Raw genomic sequence first — 21,738 nt, forward strand, 5'->3', positions numbered from 1 at the left:
ATAATTATAAACCTTCCCAGGACCTATGAGAAGCTACCCTGTAAAGGAGAACCCGATCGGTTCAGTGGTGAGTGAGATCCTTCGCTACAAACAAACAAACAAACAAACAAACAAACAAACAGACAGACAGACATCGTTCTACTTTGTATTATAGATTAAGATTCGTAGCATTTCTTACATCCTCTCGATGTTTATTCTACGAAGGACTTTGACTTTTGTAAGTTATTATTATACATTTAAAACTTAAACCCTTTTTTGAAACAAGATACCTAGAAAACAAGGATGACAACATCCATAAAAGCGAAGCTCTGAAACGGTAGGACAAACGGACATTAACACTTGTATAATGTCAGAACTGAATAATCAGAATGCGAATGTATAAGAGTCAAAGCAAAATTGTAAGTAAATTTGTTGAAAAACTGCTTGATACAGGTTAATGATTATGGACATACTTACATTTTTAGGACTTGATTATAGAGTTGCTTTAGAACTTGATTATAGAGTTGCTTCGCTTATAATATTGTACTTTGTTGTCCCAGGAATCAGTATACCAAAAATCAGACCAATCGGATAATTAGGTCACATACAAATTTGTTGTTAAAAATGTAAAAAAAAATCAACATTTTTAAAATGGACGTACGGACATTCTGGTAATGATTATAGAGTTGCTACGCTTTCTAACTCTTACCTAACTATTACAGTACATGAATCACCATGCAAAATTTGAAATCGATAGGACAATTCTAACATGCCTAAATTAACGGAAAAAGCTATTTAAAAAAGTAAAAAAAAATCAACATGTTTAAAATGGACGTACGGACATTTTGGTAATGATTACAGAGTTGCTACGCTTTCTAAATCGTACCTAACTACTAAAGGAATCATCATGCAAAATTTGAAATCGATAGGACAAATCTAACATTACTAAATTAACGAAAAAAGCTATCCGTTACGGACGGACGGACGTACGGACGGACCGACCCTAATTATAGAAAAGCTTCGCTTTTAAAAATATTCTAAACTATAATAAACATTGATGTAGGGAACTTATTATCATTTAAGTTAGCATTTTAAAAGTTTTTCATTGGATTTGGAAATGTTTATTGATGTCACTTTGATATCAACAAAGCGTTTGATTAATACCATAAGACATAATTAGATTTTTTTATTTTTAATTGTTTGATAAATAAACAGTATGGTTTTAGAGATTTTATCAATATTTAGTTTACATTTAATATAAATATACAATAATGATTTAATTTCTTTAACTTTTAAAATAACATTTAATATAAATATACAATAATGACTTAATTTCTTTAACTTTTAATATAAAAATTTAATAAAGAATTAAGATAAGATCATGAGTAACTATTATCTGTCTTCCATATTTTGGTTAGATTGCAAGTTTTTCTCCATATTTTTGAATTGTGTCAAGTAAATAATCCATGTATTCTGGCTCAGCTTTGGGTACACAATGAATTACCATTCGGAAGAAATTCCTATAAATTTAAAATATAAATATTCACTATAACTCAATGTTGAAGAGGGGAGAGGGGAGATTCTTTTTTTGGCTATTAATCTTGGGAGGGTGGTGGTACCTTACCCAAATAGTTATAAACCATCTCAGGCAGAACTAATGGGAAGCTACACTGTAAATGAAAAAATATTGATTCAGCGGTTAGCGAGATCCTTTAGTCATGACAGGCAGACACACACACACACACTCACACACACACATAGACAGACCGTATGTTGGTCTATAATAATTCAGTGCTTCTTTGCAGTTATCAAGTACCTAAAGGGCTTATGATTAAATATTTTTTTGCCAATTTAAAATAGGCATTACCTGTAGTTTTTGTAAGGCAAAGGTTGGTAGCCTATCATAAGAGTTCCATCCAAAATCATGGATTCCTTTATCTTGGGTGCGATGCTTCCTATCTTATCCCACCATTCATCAGTCTCTTCCTACAAAGAGAGGGGTAGGTTTCAGTAAAGGTGCGTGCTTTAAGGCTTAAAAATAGTAGTAAAACGATAATATTCACTAAATATTTGTATTTCTTATTGAAAAGAACTAGAGACAATTTTTTTTTAAAGTTAACATAAATTTTTATCGTTCTACTACTGTTTTTAACTTATAACACATAACCTTTACGGATTTTACCCGAAACCTACCTCTCCCTTTACGCTATGATGTATAATAGTTATTTCTTTCATCGTATTATAAACGGCTTTCCGCGGATATAGAATGTACAATTATACCTTCGGCACCTCGGGGCTAAAAAACCTGGTTTTAATCTTATGATTGTATATTTTTATATTCGTAGAAAGCTGGATATAATACTATGCTAGACATAGTTTTTTCGTATGGATGAGAACCGGTTCCTATCCACCGGATTCGAATGAATACGAGAAAAAAATTATTATTTTTTTTTTTTAGGCTTTTCTTTTAATATTGACTGGGAGAGTAGGAGGGTATGGGTGGGGCTCTAATACAAATCTAAGATACTTTAGAACCATTATTGATGAAAATATTCCATACATAATTTACTCATTTAAAACTGTCCTTAAATTGTCATAAAAGGGGGGGTTTTTTAATGCAACCATCTCCTAATCAGTGAGCAAATGGCACTTAGAATTCGAATTTTGATCTGGAATTTTGCATGAGTAATCCTTAGTAGGTCTATTTTCCCTACATTGAAGAAAAAGTTGGAAAAGTAACAGCTAACGGCTGGCGGCTCAGCAGTTTAGCCATTTTTAAAACTATTTTCAAGGGAAATCATCACGAAACCTATCTCCACATAATACGCTATGCTGCTCTAAAACGTTTTCAAACGGTTCTAGCCGCTAGTTGCTGGTACTAGAAATCTAAAAATGTTTTGTTTGTATCATTTCACATGATTTAAAGCAAAAATATGTTTCAAAAAGTTGATTCCTTCATAACTCATGGCAGATTTGCCCTAAAAATAGCCAAAAAACGGCTGAGCCGTTAGCCATTACTTTTTCAACTTTTTGTTCGATTTAGGGAAAATAGACCTACCAAGGATAACTAATGCAAAATTTCAGATCGAAATTCGAATTGTAAGTGCCATTTGCTCACTGATTACGAGATGGTTGCATTAAAAACCCCCGGCCCCCCCCTTTATTTTAGATGCATGTGCGTGGTTCACTCTCCATGTTCCATACAGGGATCTAAAGGGATAAGACAATGACCGATAAATTGATGTATATCCCCAATGTGATACACAAAATTAACTAACCTGTCCTAGCATGTGATCTGGTATGAACCAAAATCCAACATTTGTACATTTCCTGGGAAAAGAAAATATTTTTATTCTTCATATGCTGTGCACATACAATGGATGTAATAAATACGTGGATATTTTGACAGGGGAAAGATTGTCGTCAATTTAGCTTGCTAACATAGAACACATTTTATATGGTCCGTTCATTTATCTAGTAGGAGGGGATGGGTTAAAGGGGGAATTGTTATTTTAGTCCACTGCGTGTTTTATTTTATTAGAGAACATGAAATTCTGGTGTAAGATCCAAGTAATATTATATCCATTGCTGCACATACATAAATATTTAAACACATGTATCAGTTTAAACAAATAATGATACAGTTATGTAAGTTAAGAAATGCAGATTTATCATGTATTTTTCGCATTGTATTCGCGGATATAAAAATGTACAGCGGGCCAACGAAGCTGGTTTTAATCTTATTATTGTACATTTTTATATTCGTAGAAAACTGGATATAATACGATACATGATTTTTCAGTATGGCTTAAAACCAGTTCTAATCCAGCGGATATTGATACTGAAAAAGAAGTTCTATAATCCTAAATAGATAAAGTTGTGTTAGTTCAAAATTAGGCAGGGAAAAGGGAATGTGATTCTGACAATTCTAAAGGAAAATATTCCCACAACCCCATTCTCTTTTTTTTCCCTTCTTAACCACTCCCCTTCAGTTACATGGGAAAAAAAACAAGTTTTACTCCAAATTTACTCCAACAAAATATTAAATTTTGCGGCATTTTCAATTGGAATTAATTGTATGAAAGCAGCCCCTGAAAATTAGGTAATTTGCTCATATGTAAATTCTTTTTACATGAAAAAAATAATAAAGTAAATTTTAAAAAAATTCTCATATTATATTATTCAGTGTACAAAAGCTGCAAAATCTTTTTCATGGTGTTTAAAAGTTGTCAAGTGTATTCTCTGACCCCCATCCAGCTTTCAATTTAGGTTTAAAAATAAATTATTAAAGAATTTTTTTTTTGGGGGGGCGATTTTTTCATACAGCGATTTCTCTTTGGAGGGGGGTGGTACCCTCTCACAAAATAGTCCTAAACCTTTCCAAGACCTATGAGAAAATACACCGTAAACTAGAACCTTATAGGTACAGTGGTTGGGGAAAGCCGCCAGCCGTTAGTCGTTACTTTACCAACTTTTTGTTAGATTTATGGAAAATAGACCTACAAATGACTACTCATGCAAAATTTCATATCAAAATTCGAATTTTAAGTGCCATTTTTATATTGATTACGAGATGATTCCAATAACCCCCCCCCCCCTTTCATTGTTATTTTTTAAAAACAAAAACTTACCTATTGTTGAATGCTGGTACTGAAAACAAAGTCAAGATTGAATAAATATTCAACTTTTTGTTTTAACTTACAAATAATTTTCAGTGCTAAACTAATTTAAAGTTTTTATTGAATGTTTCTAAACAAATGGGAACCATGTATGAATCAGAGCAAATGATCCTAGGCTTTTTTTTTCTTTGTACTAGATTTCTGCTAATATAGCTAAAAGAATAAAAATAATCATTCTTACACGATAAGCATTAAGCTTATGGGATGTTTTATTGGAGGATTTTTAATTAACCTTTTTCAGTTCGAAGATTTTTAAAAAAATTGTTTTTCATAACACTAGAAAAAATTTAAATTTTTTTAAAACCTAATATTTATGGGAATATCTAAAACTTTCTAGTGCTTATATAAATGTTAATGTTTCCACTTCTAAGAAAAAATTACTTTTAATGAATTTTTTGGTTCATTTACTAAATAAAAACTGCTGTAAGGTGCTAATAATTATTTTTGCTCTCGTTCATGCACAGTCCTCTTTGCTAAAACTAAAAGTCTGCGCTTTTTAATCAAGTTTCGTAAACTGATCATCTTACAAAATTGTATTGCATTCATTGTTTTAAATTTGATAAAATAAGTTAAAATTTTAATCCTTACAAATACAATTAGATTTAATTGCACTTTTAGAAAATGTGAAATGATTAAGAAATAGACTCATTGTGAAGCAGCTTTGGTTAATTGTTTTAAAAATAAATGCTTATCAATCTTAGCTTGCCTAGTCTAAAGTTTTTTCTTTCGGTGACTTTTTGTTGTAATAAATCCGCCATTTCAAAAGTGTGATCAACCAGACTCTCAAAATGTTTCTCTCCACGGGCCTGAAATGATAGGGGAAATTGTAATTTTTTATGGCTGCTATTGAAGATAGAAAGAGGGGGGGCGAAAGTGACACTTTTTGAAACCAAAACTAAAAGTCAACAAAGGAACCCAACTAAAAAAAAGAGTTACAAGTCTGACATTTTGCATGGCAGTTGCTTTATAGGGGTACAATATGGAACTGTGAAGAAACGGCGTCGCAACTGCCGAAAACCGCCGAGAAAAGGCAAAAAAAAATCGGCGGGAAACGGCGGTTTTCGGTGGTTGCGCCGCCGTTTCTTCACAGTTCCATATTTTACCCCTATAAAGCAACTGCCATGCAAAATCTCAGACCTGTAACTCTTTTTTTTAGTTGAGTTCCTTTGTTGACTTTTAGTTTTGGTTTCAAAAAGTGTCACTTTCGCCCCCCCCCCCCCCCCCTTTGTATGGCTGCTATTGAAGATAGTAATTTTCAGTATGACATATCAGGGAAAAGGGAATGATATTCTGACAAACAATTCTATAGGGAAATTTTTACACAACCCCCTTCCTCTTTTCCTCCCCCCTCTTACCCCCCCCCTCCACTTCAGTTACATGAAGAAAAAAATATACCCCCACCATACTTTAAAAGGTTTCGTAATGTTTTGTATAGCTAGGCCTGATGACATATGCGCATTAAGTTTGGGGATTTTCTTAGAATATTTGCAGATTTTCTATCTTTATTTTCTTTGTTATGCCAACATCTGCCCTTTAACTCACTTTGTCCGTTTGTCCATTCCATGATTTTTTTGTGCTTCGCTACATATGGATGTAGTCATAAGATAAAATATTCCAATTCTAATGGGGTGCTGCCACTTTTACCACTAGCAAAAATACAATTACTGTGTTTTTGACAAAAAGTGGGTGTGTTTATGTCAATTCTAATAGCTGAACTTGTTTTATACAACTACCCCCCACTAAAATAAGGTAAAACTAAAATTTATATTTGGGTTAGGTACAGTTTACGGTAAAATGTTCTTAGGGTCGATTATGAAATTTAAAGATTGTCAAAGGCCTAAAAAGTGAATATTTAATGTAATATATTATTTTCGCACAAAATTCTTACCGATAAATACGCGAAAAAGACTTATTTTTTACGCGTGTTTTTTTAGTCAAGCTTTCCCTGTGCATCATTGAATCTTGGCTATTACACATTATTTAATATTGGCCGTTAGCAGCTTTTAATGTACATATATATTTGGAGATAATCAATTTCCAGTAACATTTTACCTGAGCTGGATCTTTAAATCATTTTAGTTGTTGTGCCAGATCGGGGTGATCCAACTTTCCACCAATGAGAGCACAGCATTTATGAAATGCCGCACTGTGATTAGCTGAAATTCGGCTCACCCCGATCACTAAAATGATTTAAAGATCCAGCACTGGAACTGCATCAAATATTTAAAGTTACCTTGAGCATAAACCAAAGTTTAAATGCATCCACTTTTCTGCCACATTGAATGGATTTATCACCGGTGTCATAGCTCACATCATAGAACTTATCCTAAAATTTCTTATTATTTGGAATGCTTGATTCGTAAAATTAAATATATTAGGTATCGGGTAGGGAGGAAGGGGACATTGGGCTGTTTATTACAATAGTCCCCAAAGTTTACTTAACAACTTTAAATTTTGATTAGTTTGTTCAATAACTTGAGTATCTATTAGTTTCAACCTTTAAATGTAATCTACAGAAGGGTTAAATTTGTGTATCATCATTTGGTATGTGCATAAATTTATCGGCTATTTTCGTATCCCTTTAGAAATCAAATTAGGAATACTTATTTGTTAAGTAGTAAACTTAAATATGACTTCATTAAAAACCTTGTTTATGGGCTTGCAAAGCCTTTCTAACCTTTTTAAATACTAGCGAGTACGCCCCTAGCCTATAGGGGCTCTGTATAAGAAGAGAGGGACTAGAAAAATAGCCTAAACCGTCCCAAGGCTTAAATCTAAAAATAGAATGGCCTAAAACCATTTTAGGAGCTATGTGAAGCTTACCTAAAAAAGATAACTCAATTAGTTCAGTACTTATTTGGATCCTAAGCTTCAGACAAAATTACCCTTACTACTTTATAAAATATGAAAGAATACTCTAAGATTAGAAAGTATCATTACCTGTTGAAACAGATAGGTTGCATTGCTTGAGTTTGCCTAGTTCAACAGAATAGTTTGGTTTTTATATGGCAACTATAAATTAACTTAAGGTTAATTATATTTTCATTAATTTATAAAAAAAAATTTCCAGTGAGGATTTGAAAACGATTAATATCCACAGGATTAGAACCTATTCTCAGCCATACTGTATTACTGTATAGCATCGTATTACAGGCATGAAAATTAATATAAAATTCTCAAAATTTTTACCCAGGGCCTTCGATCTCTCGAGGTTAACAAAACTGGTTTTAATCTTCATTTTAATATCCGCGGAAAGCTGTCTATAATACAATGTGATGAATAACAATTATACATGAATAAAAATTAGATGATTCTGTTCCTGAAATAGTAAATCTTTGTGTCTGGTAAGAAATGGTGAGGTTTGTAGCGGGGCTCCTAGCATCTTGTGTGGGTTAAAAGCTAGAGAATCAGCAAATTCACAACCCTTGAATCATGCATGGGTTATTCTATTTTAATAATACTAGCAGCTACGCGCTCAGAAACCTCTAAAAAGAAGTTAAAATACTTTTTTAGGGTCAATTACTCTTGGGTGGGTGGAGGTATTATCCCCCAAAATAGTTATAAACCTTACCAGGATTTATAAGAAATTTCACAAAGGACCAGCTTTTAACGAGATTTATTATAAGACATCCTGTTACTTTTGTACAAGGATAACAGAAAAGTATTTTTATCTTCTATAGTTTTAAATACTTTTAATACAATTTGATCAGTAACATGTATGGCGTTGTCAACTAAATCTATAAAAGTATAATGAATTATAATCCATGCATGCCTTCATAAGATGGCGTCTTTTGTTTGAAAGTAGAGCCGCACCTCCCCAGCAGGCATCCACATGCAACCATACTAAAATTAATATGAATTGATTTTGACGAAAAATCTATCCTCACGCTTTTGCGTAAACAGTGATTATAGGCTTTGTCTTTGGAGTGAGAGGATAGATTATTTCACCAAAAAATTTCCTTTTGGAATGTAGTTTACCTATTTTTAAAAAAATTTTGTATTTGGCCTCTAGGTTCAGGTGCTGCAGACCTCCAGGTTGTCAAGGTTGTAAAAATGAAAAAAAAATTGAATGTTATTTACATATTTGAAGATAAAAGATGCATATTTTGAACTCTAACTCAGCAAAAAAAAAAATTTATTTTCATCTTTCCTGTCCAGAGACAACCTGGAGGCCTGCAGTAACTGATCCTGGAGGACAAAAAAACTTTAAAGATAGGAAGACTGCATCCTAAAAATAAACTTTTTTGTTAAATGATCTATCCTCTCACTCCAAAGACAAAGCCTATAATCAGTGTTTACGCAAAAGTGTCAGAACTTACCCCCCCCCCCTTGTTATCTACAGAAGGGGTAATTTAGTTTATAATCATTATGAATGTACATCAATTTATTTTCCATTGTCTTATCCCTTCAGCACAATAGAACTGGTTTCAACCTCATAAACTTTCTTCATACTAAGTATAAATACTAGTTGCCTCGCTGTTAGCCTCTAGGGGAGGTCAGAGAAATAGCCTCAATCCACTACAAGATATTTATAAAGCTTCCCTAAAAAGTACAATCATAAAGGACCAGTATTTTCCAAGATCTTAAGCTTATTTTATGTAAAAGTTTCTTACCGTTGTGTCTTCTACAGATTTCACTCAATCTTTCTGTTCAAATATTTCAAATTATAATATTGATAATATTTTATTTGCCTAGAAAACCTTTTTCTTGTTTTTGATTACAAATAATTTGTGATATGTGTTTGAGAAATGTAAAAGCAACAGGATCTCTGTCTGTCTGAACCACTTTTAACCACTGACCAATAAGGTTCTCCTTTACAGTATAGCTTCTTATAGGTTTTAAAATATTTTTTTTTGTTGGAGGGTACCACCACCTTTTCAAAATCGCCCCTAGAAAAAAATGCTCCCTCCAAAACAAATTTATAATTAAAAGTAAAGGTGTAGAGTCGGCCTTCCCACCTTTCTTTAAGTGTCCGGCCTCTAGGAGCATAGCTGCAAGTTTTAAATTTAAAAATTTTCCTAAATCATCATAAGCACCAGTGACAGTAGAGCCAGATGTAGCATTCACAAAGAACGGATCCTGAAAATAACATTCCAAACATTAACTTTGTATTTTGTCATTTTAAAATTAGTAAACCTTAGACATAGATAATGAAAGTTTTTTTTTATTTTTCTGAAACTTTGCTTTGCTTATTTTTTTAGCAATAGAGCGTCTACTCATAAGTTCCCAAGTTATCAGTAAGACATTCCATTTAAAGATAATAAACTTCATTGGTAAATATTGGATCTAGTGCAGTCAACGGTAAATTGTTCCTAGTATTGACTATCTCTAAAAATCTAAGAACTTTTATGTCTGCTGACTAGGGATGGCAATCCGTCGAATTTTCGGACCGGATTCGGATTCTTACAAGAATCCGTCCCAAAAAAATGGCGGATTCTCGCAGATTCCGGATTCTTATTTTTGGCGGATTCCGGATTCTAGCAATATTTTAAAAGGTTTTTGAAAAAGTTTTAAGTGCTACATGTGTCCTAAAAATTAATGTTCTTGGTGTTCTCTATAATTCACTTCCAAAATTCGAACCAGATTTTAAAAGATATTATATAAATATAATGATAATAATCTTTGCCTTCAAAAAGGGGGAGTTGAAAGAAAAAACTAATTTTAGTCTACCAATTGAGAATCCGAATCCGCTATTAAAAAACGGATTCCGGATTCCAATTTTAGCCAAAAATTGGGCGGATTCCGAATTCTGGATCCGGGATTCGGATACGGATTGCCAACCCTAATGCTGACGGTCAAACAGTGGAATGTATAGATTATGCTCGCGCAAAACTGAAACGATAACACAAGGCCTGCAAATAATCTGGAATAGTATGCTGACATGCTAAGTACATTCAGCCGTTTGGCAGCAAGCATCCTTTATAGTCTATAGAGTATTGGAAATAATCGTTACCAGGAACATTTTACTGTGAACTGCACTAGATCCAAAATATTTTATTACCTTATTTTCTTGTTTTGCTAACACAATTGCCTTTTCTAATTCCTCTGGTAGCATATTACCACCTGAAAATTCAAAGATACAATCAATGTAATTTTGTTTAACTTAGAATTTTTTTCCAGTATAACTGCGAATTCGGGACTCTCTCTCTCTCTAGACAAGCAAAACTCTCGGGACTAGCAAAACTTGCTTTAATCTAATAAGTAATATTTTAAAATTTTATTAACTGCGGAAAGCTATCTCTATTATGAGGCAATAAATAACTATTTCGATTTAGGCAGGTGTAAGGTTCATAATGAGAAGAGCAGGAGTTGACAGCAGCTTGAGATTATTTGAAAATAGAGAAGGGAGGGGGGGTGGGGGGAAAGTTTTCCACTTGCCGTAAAAGTTACATTATTGAAGAGTTCTTTTTAATTACCTTCATCAGTTTTAATAGGAATAACATTTTCCATTCCAATTCCAAGCCAATTAGCACCCTAAAACAATATTATATTTTAAGTAAACCAACGCATTATTTGACCTAGCTTTTGAAGAATGTAAAATTTCTCATTTACTATCGGTATTGAAAAGAACGGGGTGGGGTGGTTTCTAGAGGAGATTTCTTTTGGAGGAGGGTGGTACCCTCCCCAAAAATGAATTCTTAAATAAATGTTCTTAGGCTATCATAGGTTAGGTTAGGTTTTAGGCTAGAGGGCCGAGCGCCCGCAGCTAGGCAGGCCAGGGAGCCGAGCGCTGCGGCCATATTGGAGACTATTTTCCTGAAGCTACTTTGTCCAAGATCCTTTCAAAGGAAATCCATATCGGTTCAGCGGTCATTGAGATACAACGGATAGACTGGCACACAGTCACACACACAGACTTTCAGACCTCCTATTACTTTTATAAAATGATGTACCTTTTTAATGGAATAGTGGCTTTCTTCTGAAGTAAATGCAACTAGTGGGTTAGCTCCAAATAATCCTAAATAAGAGTATCAGAGAAATGTAAATAATGCATAATGATGAAGCAGGCTTGGTGCAACTCCGGGTTTTAGACTTCTTCAGACACCTTGAAATATGCACCACGTCATATAATAGCAGTGTAAAGCATCCATTTGCCCGAAAGACAACTAACGCTTTGATTGCACGACCTTTGTCTAAAAGACCAATTTGTGCATTGTATTGAGTTGCGCTTGTTTATGTGCCTACTATTACTATTTTTATTTTTACTAATAATGTCATGCACCTGACATAGGAGCAGTATGAATCATTTTTAATGTCCCTAGTATGATGCACGATGTGGTCCATATGGTACAGCCTCCTTACCTTTAGTTTTAAACTCTGGATGCTTTGCTTGTCTCGCCAGAACCATGCCATACATGTTGGATATACTTCCACCAGGAGAAAATATTCCATCTCCCAACTTTTAAAATATGAGTTGTTATTTTATTGTATCTAAAATGATTATGTATTATGTACGATGAAATTATGAATCCTATTTTAAAGAAGGGAATAGGTTTCCAAATTATTCTGTCTACCTTCTTCATTCAAGAAGGGAATTAAGAAAAATTTTGCCATGTGATTACATATTGCCAGAATATTTAGAATACCCATTCCAATATAATTAATATTACAAAAATAGTGTTTTAATTCAAATAAAAACAAAACAAAAAACTTTTCTATTAATTGAGTTTTTTTTTAAATCTGACTTATTTTTCTCTAATAAACTGACTCTCAATAACAATAGTACATTAAGAATGTTCTTTCTATTTAAACTTTTTAATTGTCTCAAATATCTTAAATATCTACAGTGCAATATTTAATATTTTAGGAAAAATTATTAAAAAATTAAAAATTTTATAAATTCACACTGAAAAATTAAATTTAATTTTCTTAAGGTGTGGGCGAGTTCAGATCAGTGTAATCTATTTATTAGAAGGCCAGATTTAAAATTCAAGTTTAAGAATTATATATGCCTAAAAATATTGCAATTAATCTTTATAATGAGAACCTAATAGACGTTTATAATATTGAAATGATTATCTGTGCACACTACTACTTTCAAGTGCTATTTAAATACCAAATTTTATATTTAAATAAAATTAAAACTTACATCCTTCACTGGTAATTTGATTAAAATTTCATTCCAAATAAAAGATATTAAATCTTCTAAATATACAATATTTCCACTTCATGATAGAAATGAGATATTAAAGAAAGATATTTTATGTTTAATTTTACATAGGTGAATGGATATTTGATAACTTATGAGAAGGAGAATTAGCACTTCTGTAGTTTTGGCGGTGGGGTTACTTTTATTTAGAAATCTAATCTGCTGCTTATAGTTCTTTAAAAAAGGTTTAAATCATGACCGACAAATAGATGGAAATATCAATGTATGGACTATATGCTCATATACCATAGGAATCTGCACTGAAAATTGCAGCTGTCTTTCTTAATTATCAGCCGAGTAAATCACAATTCCCCAATAACATTATTGATAGACAAAGTGAATTATAGAGTAGCTTCGCTACTAAAATCTATACCTCTGTATCCCAGGATAACAATTGCATAAGATATTTGATGATAGCTTGTTCAACAAGTATAAACACTGGAGCAACTTCAAAGGTGTGGTTGTTTGTATTAAGGGCTTCTAAACAGATTTTAATAATATAAGCTTTAATTTTATTCAAACAACAACTTCTTTTTTTAACTCTAATGTAACATGACCAGTTTTAACCTCTGTTTGCTGTTGTATGAGTGAAAAAATATTGATTTTACCTTTAACTCATTGGCTTGTCTAATATCACTTTTTTCCTTTATTGTATGACTAGCGGTTACATCCACTAGAATCCTTTATGGGCACTTTAGAATAGGGGGGGGGGGGGGGGGATGGTGAAGGTCATCTCTCCACCCATTTTAAATTTTTGTTTTTAAGAGAAAAATTAAATTGTATGTCTTGGTTGCGATTTCTCTTGGGAGGGTAGGGTATCATCCCTCTTACTAGAACCAATTTAAATTAAAGATTTAAAGGCTTTAGGGCATAATAAAAAAGGTTTACCTGAAAGCCAAGTTCCTGCCAATCCATATTCATCTGCCCCATGATACAACTAGAAATTTATATGTATACATGTAATTTATGGTATTTAATATGAGAAAGTATGAATTTTTGTATCCATTTTTCATAATTACAATATAATAATGTAATTTACCATATAACAGTATCATAAACGATTTTAGAATTAGAATCTCCAAACAGTAAATAAGATTTCCTTCTTTCTCCACCTTTTAGAAATAGTTTTTAGTCTCTGATTGTGAGTTAAAATACAAAAGTTTTTTTTTGAAACATTCTTTACCTATCCTATGCAAAATGCATATTTTGGTAAAAACTAAATTTGGGTATTTTTTTTGGGAGAGGGGGGCGACATCTCTCCTCCCCCTCCCCCTTGGATATCCTTGGCAGGACTAAAAATTGGAAAGCATCCAAGTGTAGTTCATACCTTGGAAAGGTAATATCCAGTTTTTATTTTAAACATTTTTTTATGAACTAGTCTAGTCACCTGATTAAAAAAGTAAGGATGGCATGTCTTGACACTGTATTTCACCACATCTTCGCTAATTTTCTCTAAAATGATATAATTAAAACAAAACTGTAAATGGTCATATTAATAATGAATAGTAAGGCAGATGTTTTACTTTGAGATTTTCCTATAAAATGCTGCACAATGTTATGCAAATTGCCTGCCAGCTTATACCAACATTGAAATTAATTCAAGAAAAATCATGAATCTTATCTGTGATTCTCATATGTTGTTGTGGGGCAACAGCAGTATAATTGATGACCTTTTTATCTGCCCCCCAAATATTATTTTAAATTATTTCTCTTGTTGTCTATACCTTATTACTGAGTAATTACAATTAAAATATTTTTTACTAAGTTAAAAATCTTTTTAAATAGGTATGCATAAACAAACCTAATTGACCCTTTGACGTAAAACTATGGGAGGGAAAGTTGTAAAAAGTGAATTTGTTGCTGACTTATTTAAAAATCTCACTGTTCCATCAATTAAAATTCTCATCTTTAAAAAGCTTTGTGTGTTAGAAATATGTCACTTTTTAATTTTGAACTTACATTTTTAAATATAAGAGTAAATAGTAGATAGGAGGAATATTTCTATTTTTTTTATTCTGTTTTATTTCTATTTGGGTACATTTTTGGTACTAGAATCTTGCAATACAGGGAGGGAGGGGACATGGGACTGTAAACTACACTGGTACCTAAAGTTTTATAACAATACTATGTTATTTACTAGCTCATAACTAACATTTATTTAACTTCCATTAACTGATTCCAAACTTTTACATAATTTTAACCTTCAGTAGTAGAAATTTTGTTTATCATCATTGTTGACGTATTTCAATTTATCGTCCAATAAGATCTCTGTTTGCAATCCAACATAATGAAACAACTTAAGTCTTGCATTATATTGAGATCACATGCCTGGCCACATAGCTTGGTATACTTTATTACTTAAGATTTATATGAAATAGAATTGCGGAGGGAAATATTTTCCTGGATTTTAATTAGCTCGGTTATACTTGGTAATTAAATTAACATCAAAGTTATATTTTATACAAGTTTAGGTATCAAAGATGTGGCCTTTAGCCTAAAGATGTTTTTATGATAGAAAAAAAAGCATTCTAAATTATTTGTAATGATGTTATAAGGTTATCTCTTTTTTTAGATTAAGCTTACTTCTTGTAAGTTATTGAGGCATTGCAGGCTTAGGACACCCTGCTAGTTTAAGCTTAGAAAAAAATAAGCTAATTCCTAAGAGCCTTTGAAGAGTGTAAGTTTAAACCCCAAATATTAACCTTGATTCATGTATCAAATTTTAAAACCTTCTTTTTGAAGTCTATTACTGGTTTTCTGAGGCAGGGGCATCTGTATCCTAACCCGCAGATTTATGTATAAGAACCTTGAGTTTAAAAATTGAATTACCTAATTCACTGAAACTTGTTCCTTCTCCGCCAATTCTCAAAGGTAGAACTTTTTCTAAAGAAATATTAATGAGTTTCTTTTTGATCATTATTTCTCTATACATGTACTCAACATTTGAATTAGTATTTTTCTTGGAATTTTTTCATTCATATTTGTTAAATTAAAAACTAAAGGGGTGGGGCGGATGTGCCACTTTTTGAAACCATAAGTAAAACGCGCATGATTTCAGCCCATAACAGGGTTACAAAAAGGGTTACAGCTATAAAATTTGGCACAGCAATTGTTTTTGTTGAGAACAATATGGAACTATGAAGAAACGGCGGCGGAACTCAGATGATTGGGAACTGTCTAGTTTTCGAAAAAACGGCAAACAAATTACGGCGGGATTGGAAGTTCCGCCGCCGTTTCTCACAGTTCCATACTGTTCATCATAAAATCAACTGCTGTGTTGAATTTTAGAGCTGTAACTCTTTTATGGGCTGAGATCATGCGCGTTTTACTATTAGTTTCAAAAAGTGGCACATCCGCCTCCCCCCTTGTTAATTGCTTTTAATACTTATGGTTTAGCTTAATAAACTGTACTTTTTAAAGTTTGCATTTAACATCTACCTAAGGTGCTATGTTCACTGAAATAATTTTCAAAATACTGCGAAGAAAAAGACTTTGGTTTCTCATTTATCATTAGGATTTTGAACTTCCAAATAATATGTTTTAACATGAAGTTATTTGCTTCAAATCTTTCAAAAATTACCTCAGAAAGGCACCAAACTTTTAAAAAGTATGTCAAAGATTTAAATCAAATAAACATGAAATGTCGAGTTAAAGCCAGTAACTTAGTTAAAAATTGCCTAGGTAGTATACAGACAATATTTTTATGAAATGCAAATTTTGAACCAAATTTGAGACTTTTCGCTAATGCAATGGCTATGCCCCCTTTAAGGCTTCAGGGGCCCTTAAGATGGGGGGAGGAAGTCGACCCCAACCCAATTTCAATTTTAGTTTTTTTAAAGTGAAATACCTATTTGGAGGGGTTTCTTGGGGTAATTTCACGGAACGATAGGTGGGTGGTAGAACCCTCTAGCAGAAAGTGAGATCTTTCGGTACACATAGAATGTCCTTTTACTTACCCAAATCTCTGGGGTGCATAAACTCAACAACCTTGTTAGTCTTGTCATATTTATCAGAAATTAACGACTGGTCTTGAACTAACTGGTGGATCTTGTTTAATATTTCACTGCTCAAATTTTCAATGTCCTAAAATAAAAAAGTATTTAGGTAGTTAGTTTTACCCAGGGAGGGAGGGGAAATTGGGCTGTTTATTACACTGGTCCTCAAAGTTTTATAATAAAGATTTCTTACTTGTTAGCATTACAACATTGAGAACTTTAATTGAATTTTGATTTGTTGTTTTTAAAGTTGAGTGTCCAATAGTTTCAACTAATAATTGTAATCTACAGAAGGGTTAATTTAATGTATCCTCATTTGGGATGAACATAATTTCATCGACCATTGTCTTATCCTTGTAGATCTCTGTTATTGTGGATTATCCTTTTTATTGCAAACTACAATACTTTCTAATTGGATTAAAACAGCTCATTTTCTTGTCATCCTAAGTATTCTGCCATTTATATTGTTTTTTTTTGAAAATATTTTAGCTGTGAGAATAAGTATTTTTAATACGGAATACGTTTTAGGCCATTAAGATATTCTTCCAAATTGAATAATGCTTCTTTTTGATGTATATAATATTATGCACAAATATTAGTAAGATGTATGTGTGCTTGTCTATATGACATTTTTCGTATCTTGACTATTTTTCATTGAATTATCAAAAAAAAGTTTGCTAAAAGTGTTAAAAAGTTATTTATCGTACAGTATTATAAGGCAGCTTTCCGCTGATAATAAAAAAATATAAATGCCAACAATACTTATTATTTTTTATTTTAGTATTCTTGGAAATTTGTCTATTGTACGATGCAATAAATATTTTTTTTGTATGTCTGTAAGGATGGTATATTACAGGGATCAGCAGCCGCGCTTCAGCGCCTGCGAGCCTCAAGAAAATCAACCTTTTACAATATTAAAATTTAAGCTGAAAGTCTAAACCTGACCCAAACATGACAATCATTCTTTTCAAAAAAGAAATTCAAACATCCAGATGGGTTTTAATTTGAGGCGCTGTCGCGGATGACGCGCGGCTACAGAGCCCTGGTATTCGTTTCCATTTTAAAAAGTTTTTTGAAAGACATATGTAATTGATAAAGACTTTTCACAGTATGGTATCGAAACCGATTAATATCAGCTTGATTCTCGGCCATACTAAAAAAATATCATTTAGCATTACAAACAATTTTCTACGAATAATAAAATAAAAATCACAAAATATTTTACCTGTTGTGCCGTTCCGGAGCTTGACATTCTCTCTGAAGTTAAATATAAAATGTCTCTTTATTGACTTTTAAAAATCACTGGATAAAAAGTAACTTGTTCTTTGTCCGACAGATTATAAGTAATTGTGGCTTGGTGTGAGTTAATTATTAAAATAATACATATAGTATGTAGGACTGGAAGGCAGAATATTCCAGTTTTCAATATACTTTGCCACAAAATAATTAGGACAATTTAAAATTCAATTTATTAATTTATTATTTATTATAAGGATATACTTTACCAATAGTCAAAAAGCTATTCTGTGAAATTCTGCACGATAAGTCAGTATATCTAAATTAAAATAAGTACAATTTATCGGAAAACCTATACAAGATTTTCGATAATTAGAGAGTTTTTTTCAAACATTTAATTTCATGAAATCGTCATACACAAATAGATAATTTCATTAGAGCATAGCTGGTATACATTATTCATAACAAATATACCTATATAATATGATATATTACAATATAGCTTGCACTAGTTGCATCGCCCCTAGTCTCTAGGGGAGGGCAAAGGAGGTCAGGAATAGCATAAATACAACTAAAGTCCTTTTAAAGCTCCCCTTAAAAGTACAATCAGTTTGGACCGGCACTTTCCGAGATCTTTAGCTTCAGACAAAAAATAGCTTACTTTATATTGTAGGGTTGTTTGAGTTTTACAACAAAAAGAATTTAATGAATAAATAAAAAAAATAACACAGCTTTCTGTCTAATTTTAATATAAAGATAAAATATAAAAACATTTTTACCTAAACCTTCCTACTTTTGTCACCTCTCTATTAATCTAAAATTTTTAATTAAAAAATTAATTATTTCAGTACATATATTTACCAAACAACACGTTTTTGAGTCACTCATACTGGTTGGTTTTATAACTCCGTTTGAAATTTTAACAAATTTTATTCAAGTTAGAAAGGGTCAATTTTCGCCTCTTTCAAAAATGTTCATGTTTTATAAATATAGCATTTTTTTGAATGTGGTAAAAATACTGAGTTGGATCTTTAAATCTTTTAGTGGTGAGCCAGATCGGGTTTGAGCCGAATTTCAGCCAATCACAGCGCGGCATATCATAAAATGCTGTGCTCTCATTGGTGAAAAGTTAGCTCACCCCGATCTGGCTCACAACTAAAATGATTTAAAGATCCAGCTCTGGAGACTTGGAACTGATGTGAAAGCGAAGGGTTGTTAAAGGGGAAGGGATTAATAAGTAAAGGGTAGGGAAAGAGAAAGAAAGGGATGGAAAAGGTAGGAAAGGGAAGTTAATTATCTACATATACTGCTAATAAAATCAGCTCACCATAGGACAGACAGTATTAAACACTATCCGGATTGCTTCGTTACTAAAAACCAAAAATATGCTCCTTTTATAAGTCAGTCACAATTTTAAAAGACTGTTTATAACATCCACCTTACAGTTAGCGATAACCTTAGGTACAGACACACAGACAGACATCCTGTTACTTTTTTGTAAGGATATGTAAGATAATTATAGTAAGACTTTACCCTGGCAACTGAGCGGTGAAGACTATTTGCGAGCCTCATATCTCATGGAACAGTTAACACAAGGACATCAACATTTATTTGTAGCAGAGCTGCAATTATTAAAATGTTAAATTAGATAGGTTTTTATATGATTTATGATAATACATGTTACTGGCTGTTAGTAGGTTTAATGTCTTTAAGGACAGCTTACAGAAGGGTTTTTGGGAGGTTAATTTTTTTTAAAGGAAATTTTAAGTTTTCTTAAAGGAAATTTTAAGTTTTCTTAGGGTTATTTGCAATGAAAGGCTGAAGATACCCACCTGTAAAAAAAACGTTCCTCACGACATTCAAGAAGCTTCCCTGTAAAGAGGAGCCAAGTCGTTTCAGTTGTTGGCGAGATTTTTCGGTACTTAAAACACATAAAAACATACTTTCATAAAGATACTTTCTGGCTGTCGGCTATTCGGGTCTAACAAAACTGGTAATAATTTTATGATTTTTATTATGATATTCGCGGAAAATTGTCCGTAATTCGATAATTTACTTAATTTTTCGTTTGGCTGAGAACCGTTTCTTATTCAGTGGAAAATGATAGGATTCGAAGCCATACTGGAAAATTCTGTAATATTTATAGAGAAGAAACGCTTCCTCAAACATGCAACAATCACTTATCAAGAGAAAGCTGGATGTTTTAATAAAGAAAACTTACATATTTATCAAAGAATTAAATATTTATCACGACTTAAAATGTGAACTCTTTTCTCTGTAAAAATTGTCTGCTTGTCTTATGTCAAGTCAAGATCAGCTGATTTTAGCATGTGGTGTGGCGCGAAATTGCCACACCAAATTAAAGACTTGACAAATAGATACTGGATAAACGTGGATATATATTGACTGGGAATAATTTGTCATTCAGCTTGATAATATGGACCTCATTTATTGGCCGGTTCGTTCATCCAGTAGGAAGGGAGTAGATGAGGGGTATTTATTTTAGCCAGCTGTGAGCATTACTTTATATATTACATGAAAATCTGATGCTACATCCAAGTAATAATATATCGATTACTGGATAGGACATTTAGCTAGAAGCAACAATAACTGTAGCAGTATAAAGTTGTCTCTAGAATTATTATACAATTATTTTTTACTATCCGCGAAAACCTGTCTTTAATACAACTATTTTAGGATTGATATTGCAACCCAAATTCATTTAAAACTTATCTGCTATTTTTTTTAATCAAATGTTAGAATCTGAAATTCGTGTAATTTTAGATTTTTGGCTTCTAGATAAATTTAAATACTAAAAGTGCTATTTTTTTCTTCTTGAATTGATACAGAATTTTTAAAAAATTTTATGTTCATTTTTAAAAAAATACAAAATTATTGTGGCCTTTTCATTGTAATACTTGTTTAACCGGAATTTCTTATCACCATTGCATATTATCTTTTTATTATTTCACTGTCATTGTACACTCTTTTTCTTCTTCTTTGGACATAGCATTTTTATATGTTTACTAGCAACGACTGCTCCCCTAGCATTTAGGTAATCTGTCTTTAAAGGGGTAAGAAGGGGGCAGATAAATAGCCTTAAAAACTCCCAATGCCTTAATCGACCAATAAAATTGCCTAAAACCATCCTGGGACCTATGTTAAGCTTCCCCTAAAAGGGATGACTCAATAATTTGTTTATTTTAAGAAATTTTAGGCTTTATGTAAAAAAATGTAAAGCTTTTCAAAAAAAAATGTATATATTTTTCACTTCATCCATCAAGAAATGATAATGCGTTCTCGTCATTTGTATAGCCGTTGAACCACCAATTATTTGGGGGGAAAAAATTTTCGTCCGACTTTGAGACCCTAAAAGTACCCTTAAAATTCATCTCACAAAATTTTCATTTCATACTTTTTTGTAGGCAATTTAATAAGGAACAAATTTGCTTCTATGTTTTTTTGCTGTCATTTGAAAGGAACATGGAGATAAAGGTCACTTTATGAAGGTGGGTCAAAAATTACCGGGTTAGCCCCTTACCGGTCTATGCCCCGCTTGACCCTATATAATGTATATTTTATAAGTGAATTTTGATTTTTATTTTCTTTTACTCAGAGTTTCATGCTTCTGCAAATATCAGAAAGATACTATTTATTACATTAAAAATAAATACGTGGATTTTTTAAAAAATTGTATTAC

General features: G+C 32.2%; 2 protein-coding genes across 5 annotated transcripts in view; one reads left to right on the forward strand and one right to left on the reverse strand.

The window, feature by feature from the left end:
• Positions 1-21,738, forward strand: part of LOC145333872 (mitochondrial uncoupling protein 4-like) — a 103,821-nt gene that overhangs the window by 26,197 nt on the left and 55,886 nt on the right. The window lies entirely within an intron of this gene.
• Positions 1,197-20,344, reverse strand: LOC145333871 (cysteine sulfinic acid decarboxylase). Of its 2 annotated transcripts, XM_080179132.1 has the most exons (26): positions 20,260-20,326; positions 19,871-19,959; positions 19,572-19,660; positions 18,818-18,852; positions 18,308-18,357; positions 18,028-18,059; positions 16,764-16,890; positions 15,637-15,690; positions 14,195-14,259; positions 13,696-13,744; positions 13,181-13,287; positions 11,961-12,057; positions 11,552-11,616; positions 11,075-11,132; positions 10,660-10,721; positions 9,677-9,737; positions 9,272-9,304; positions 8,431-8,501; positions 7,977-8,082; positions 7,599-7,633; positions 6,892-6,984; positions 5,365-5,464; positions 4,611-4,629; positions 3,258-3,309; positions 1,847-1,965; positions 1,197-1,499 (listed from the first exon to the last, which is right to left on the reverse strand). In XM_080179132.1, the coding sequence occupies exons 3-26, from the start codon at positions 19,608-19,610 to the stop codon at positions 1,394-1,396; spliced, it is 1,635 nt and encodes a 544-aa protein (XP_080035258.1). In that variant the 5' UTR covers positions 19,611-19,660; positions 19,871-19,959; positions 20,260-20,326; the 3' UTR covers positions 1,197-1,393. The 2 variants fall into 2 exon arrangements, with proteins under 2 accessions (XP_080035258.1, XP_080035257.1); XM_080179131.1 differs by lacking the exon at positions 19,871-19,959 and having other exon boundaries at positions 20,260-20,344.

This window comes from Acartia tonsa, chromosome 12 (genome assembly GCF_053477335.1).
Source record: "Acartia tonsa isolate MP-2025a chromosome 12, ASM5347733v1, whole genome shotgun sequence".
Classification (NCBI taxonomy): Eukaryota; Metazoa; Arthropoda; class Copepoda; order Calanoida; family Acartiidae; genus Acartia; species Acartia tonsa.

Excerpts from the sequence above, each read along its gene's own strand:
- LOC145333871 (XM_080179131.1), bottom strand. The coding sequence starts at position 19,610 with ATGAGGCTCGCAAATAGTCTTCACCGCTCAGTTGCCAGG. Across the intron at positions 13,745-14,194 it reads ATCCTTACTTTTTTAATCAG|TTGTATCATGGGGCAGATGA; the intron begins GTGACTAGACTA and ends ATAAATTTCTAG. Across the intron at positions 1,500-1,846 it reads TTGCCTTACAAAAACTACAG|GAATTTCTTCCGAATGGTAA; the intron begins GTAATGCCTATT and ends TTAAATTTATAG.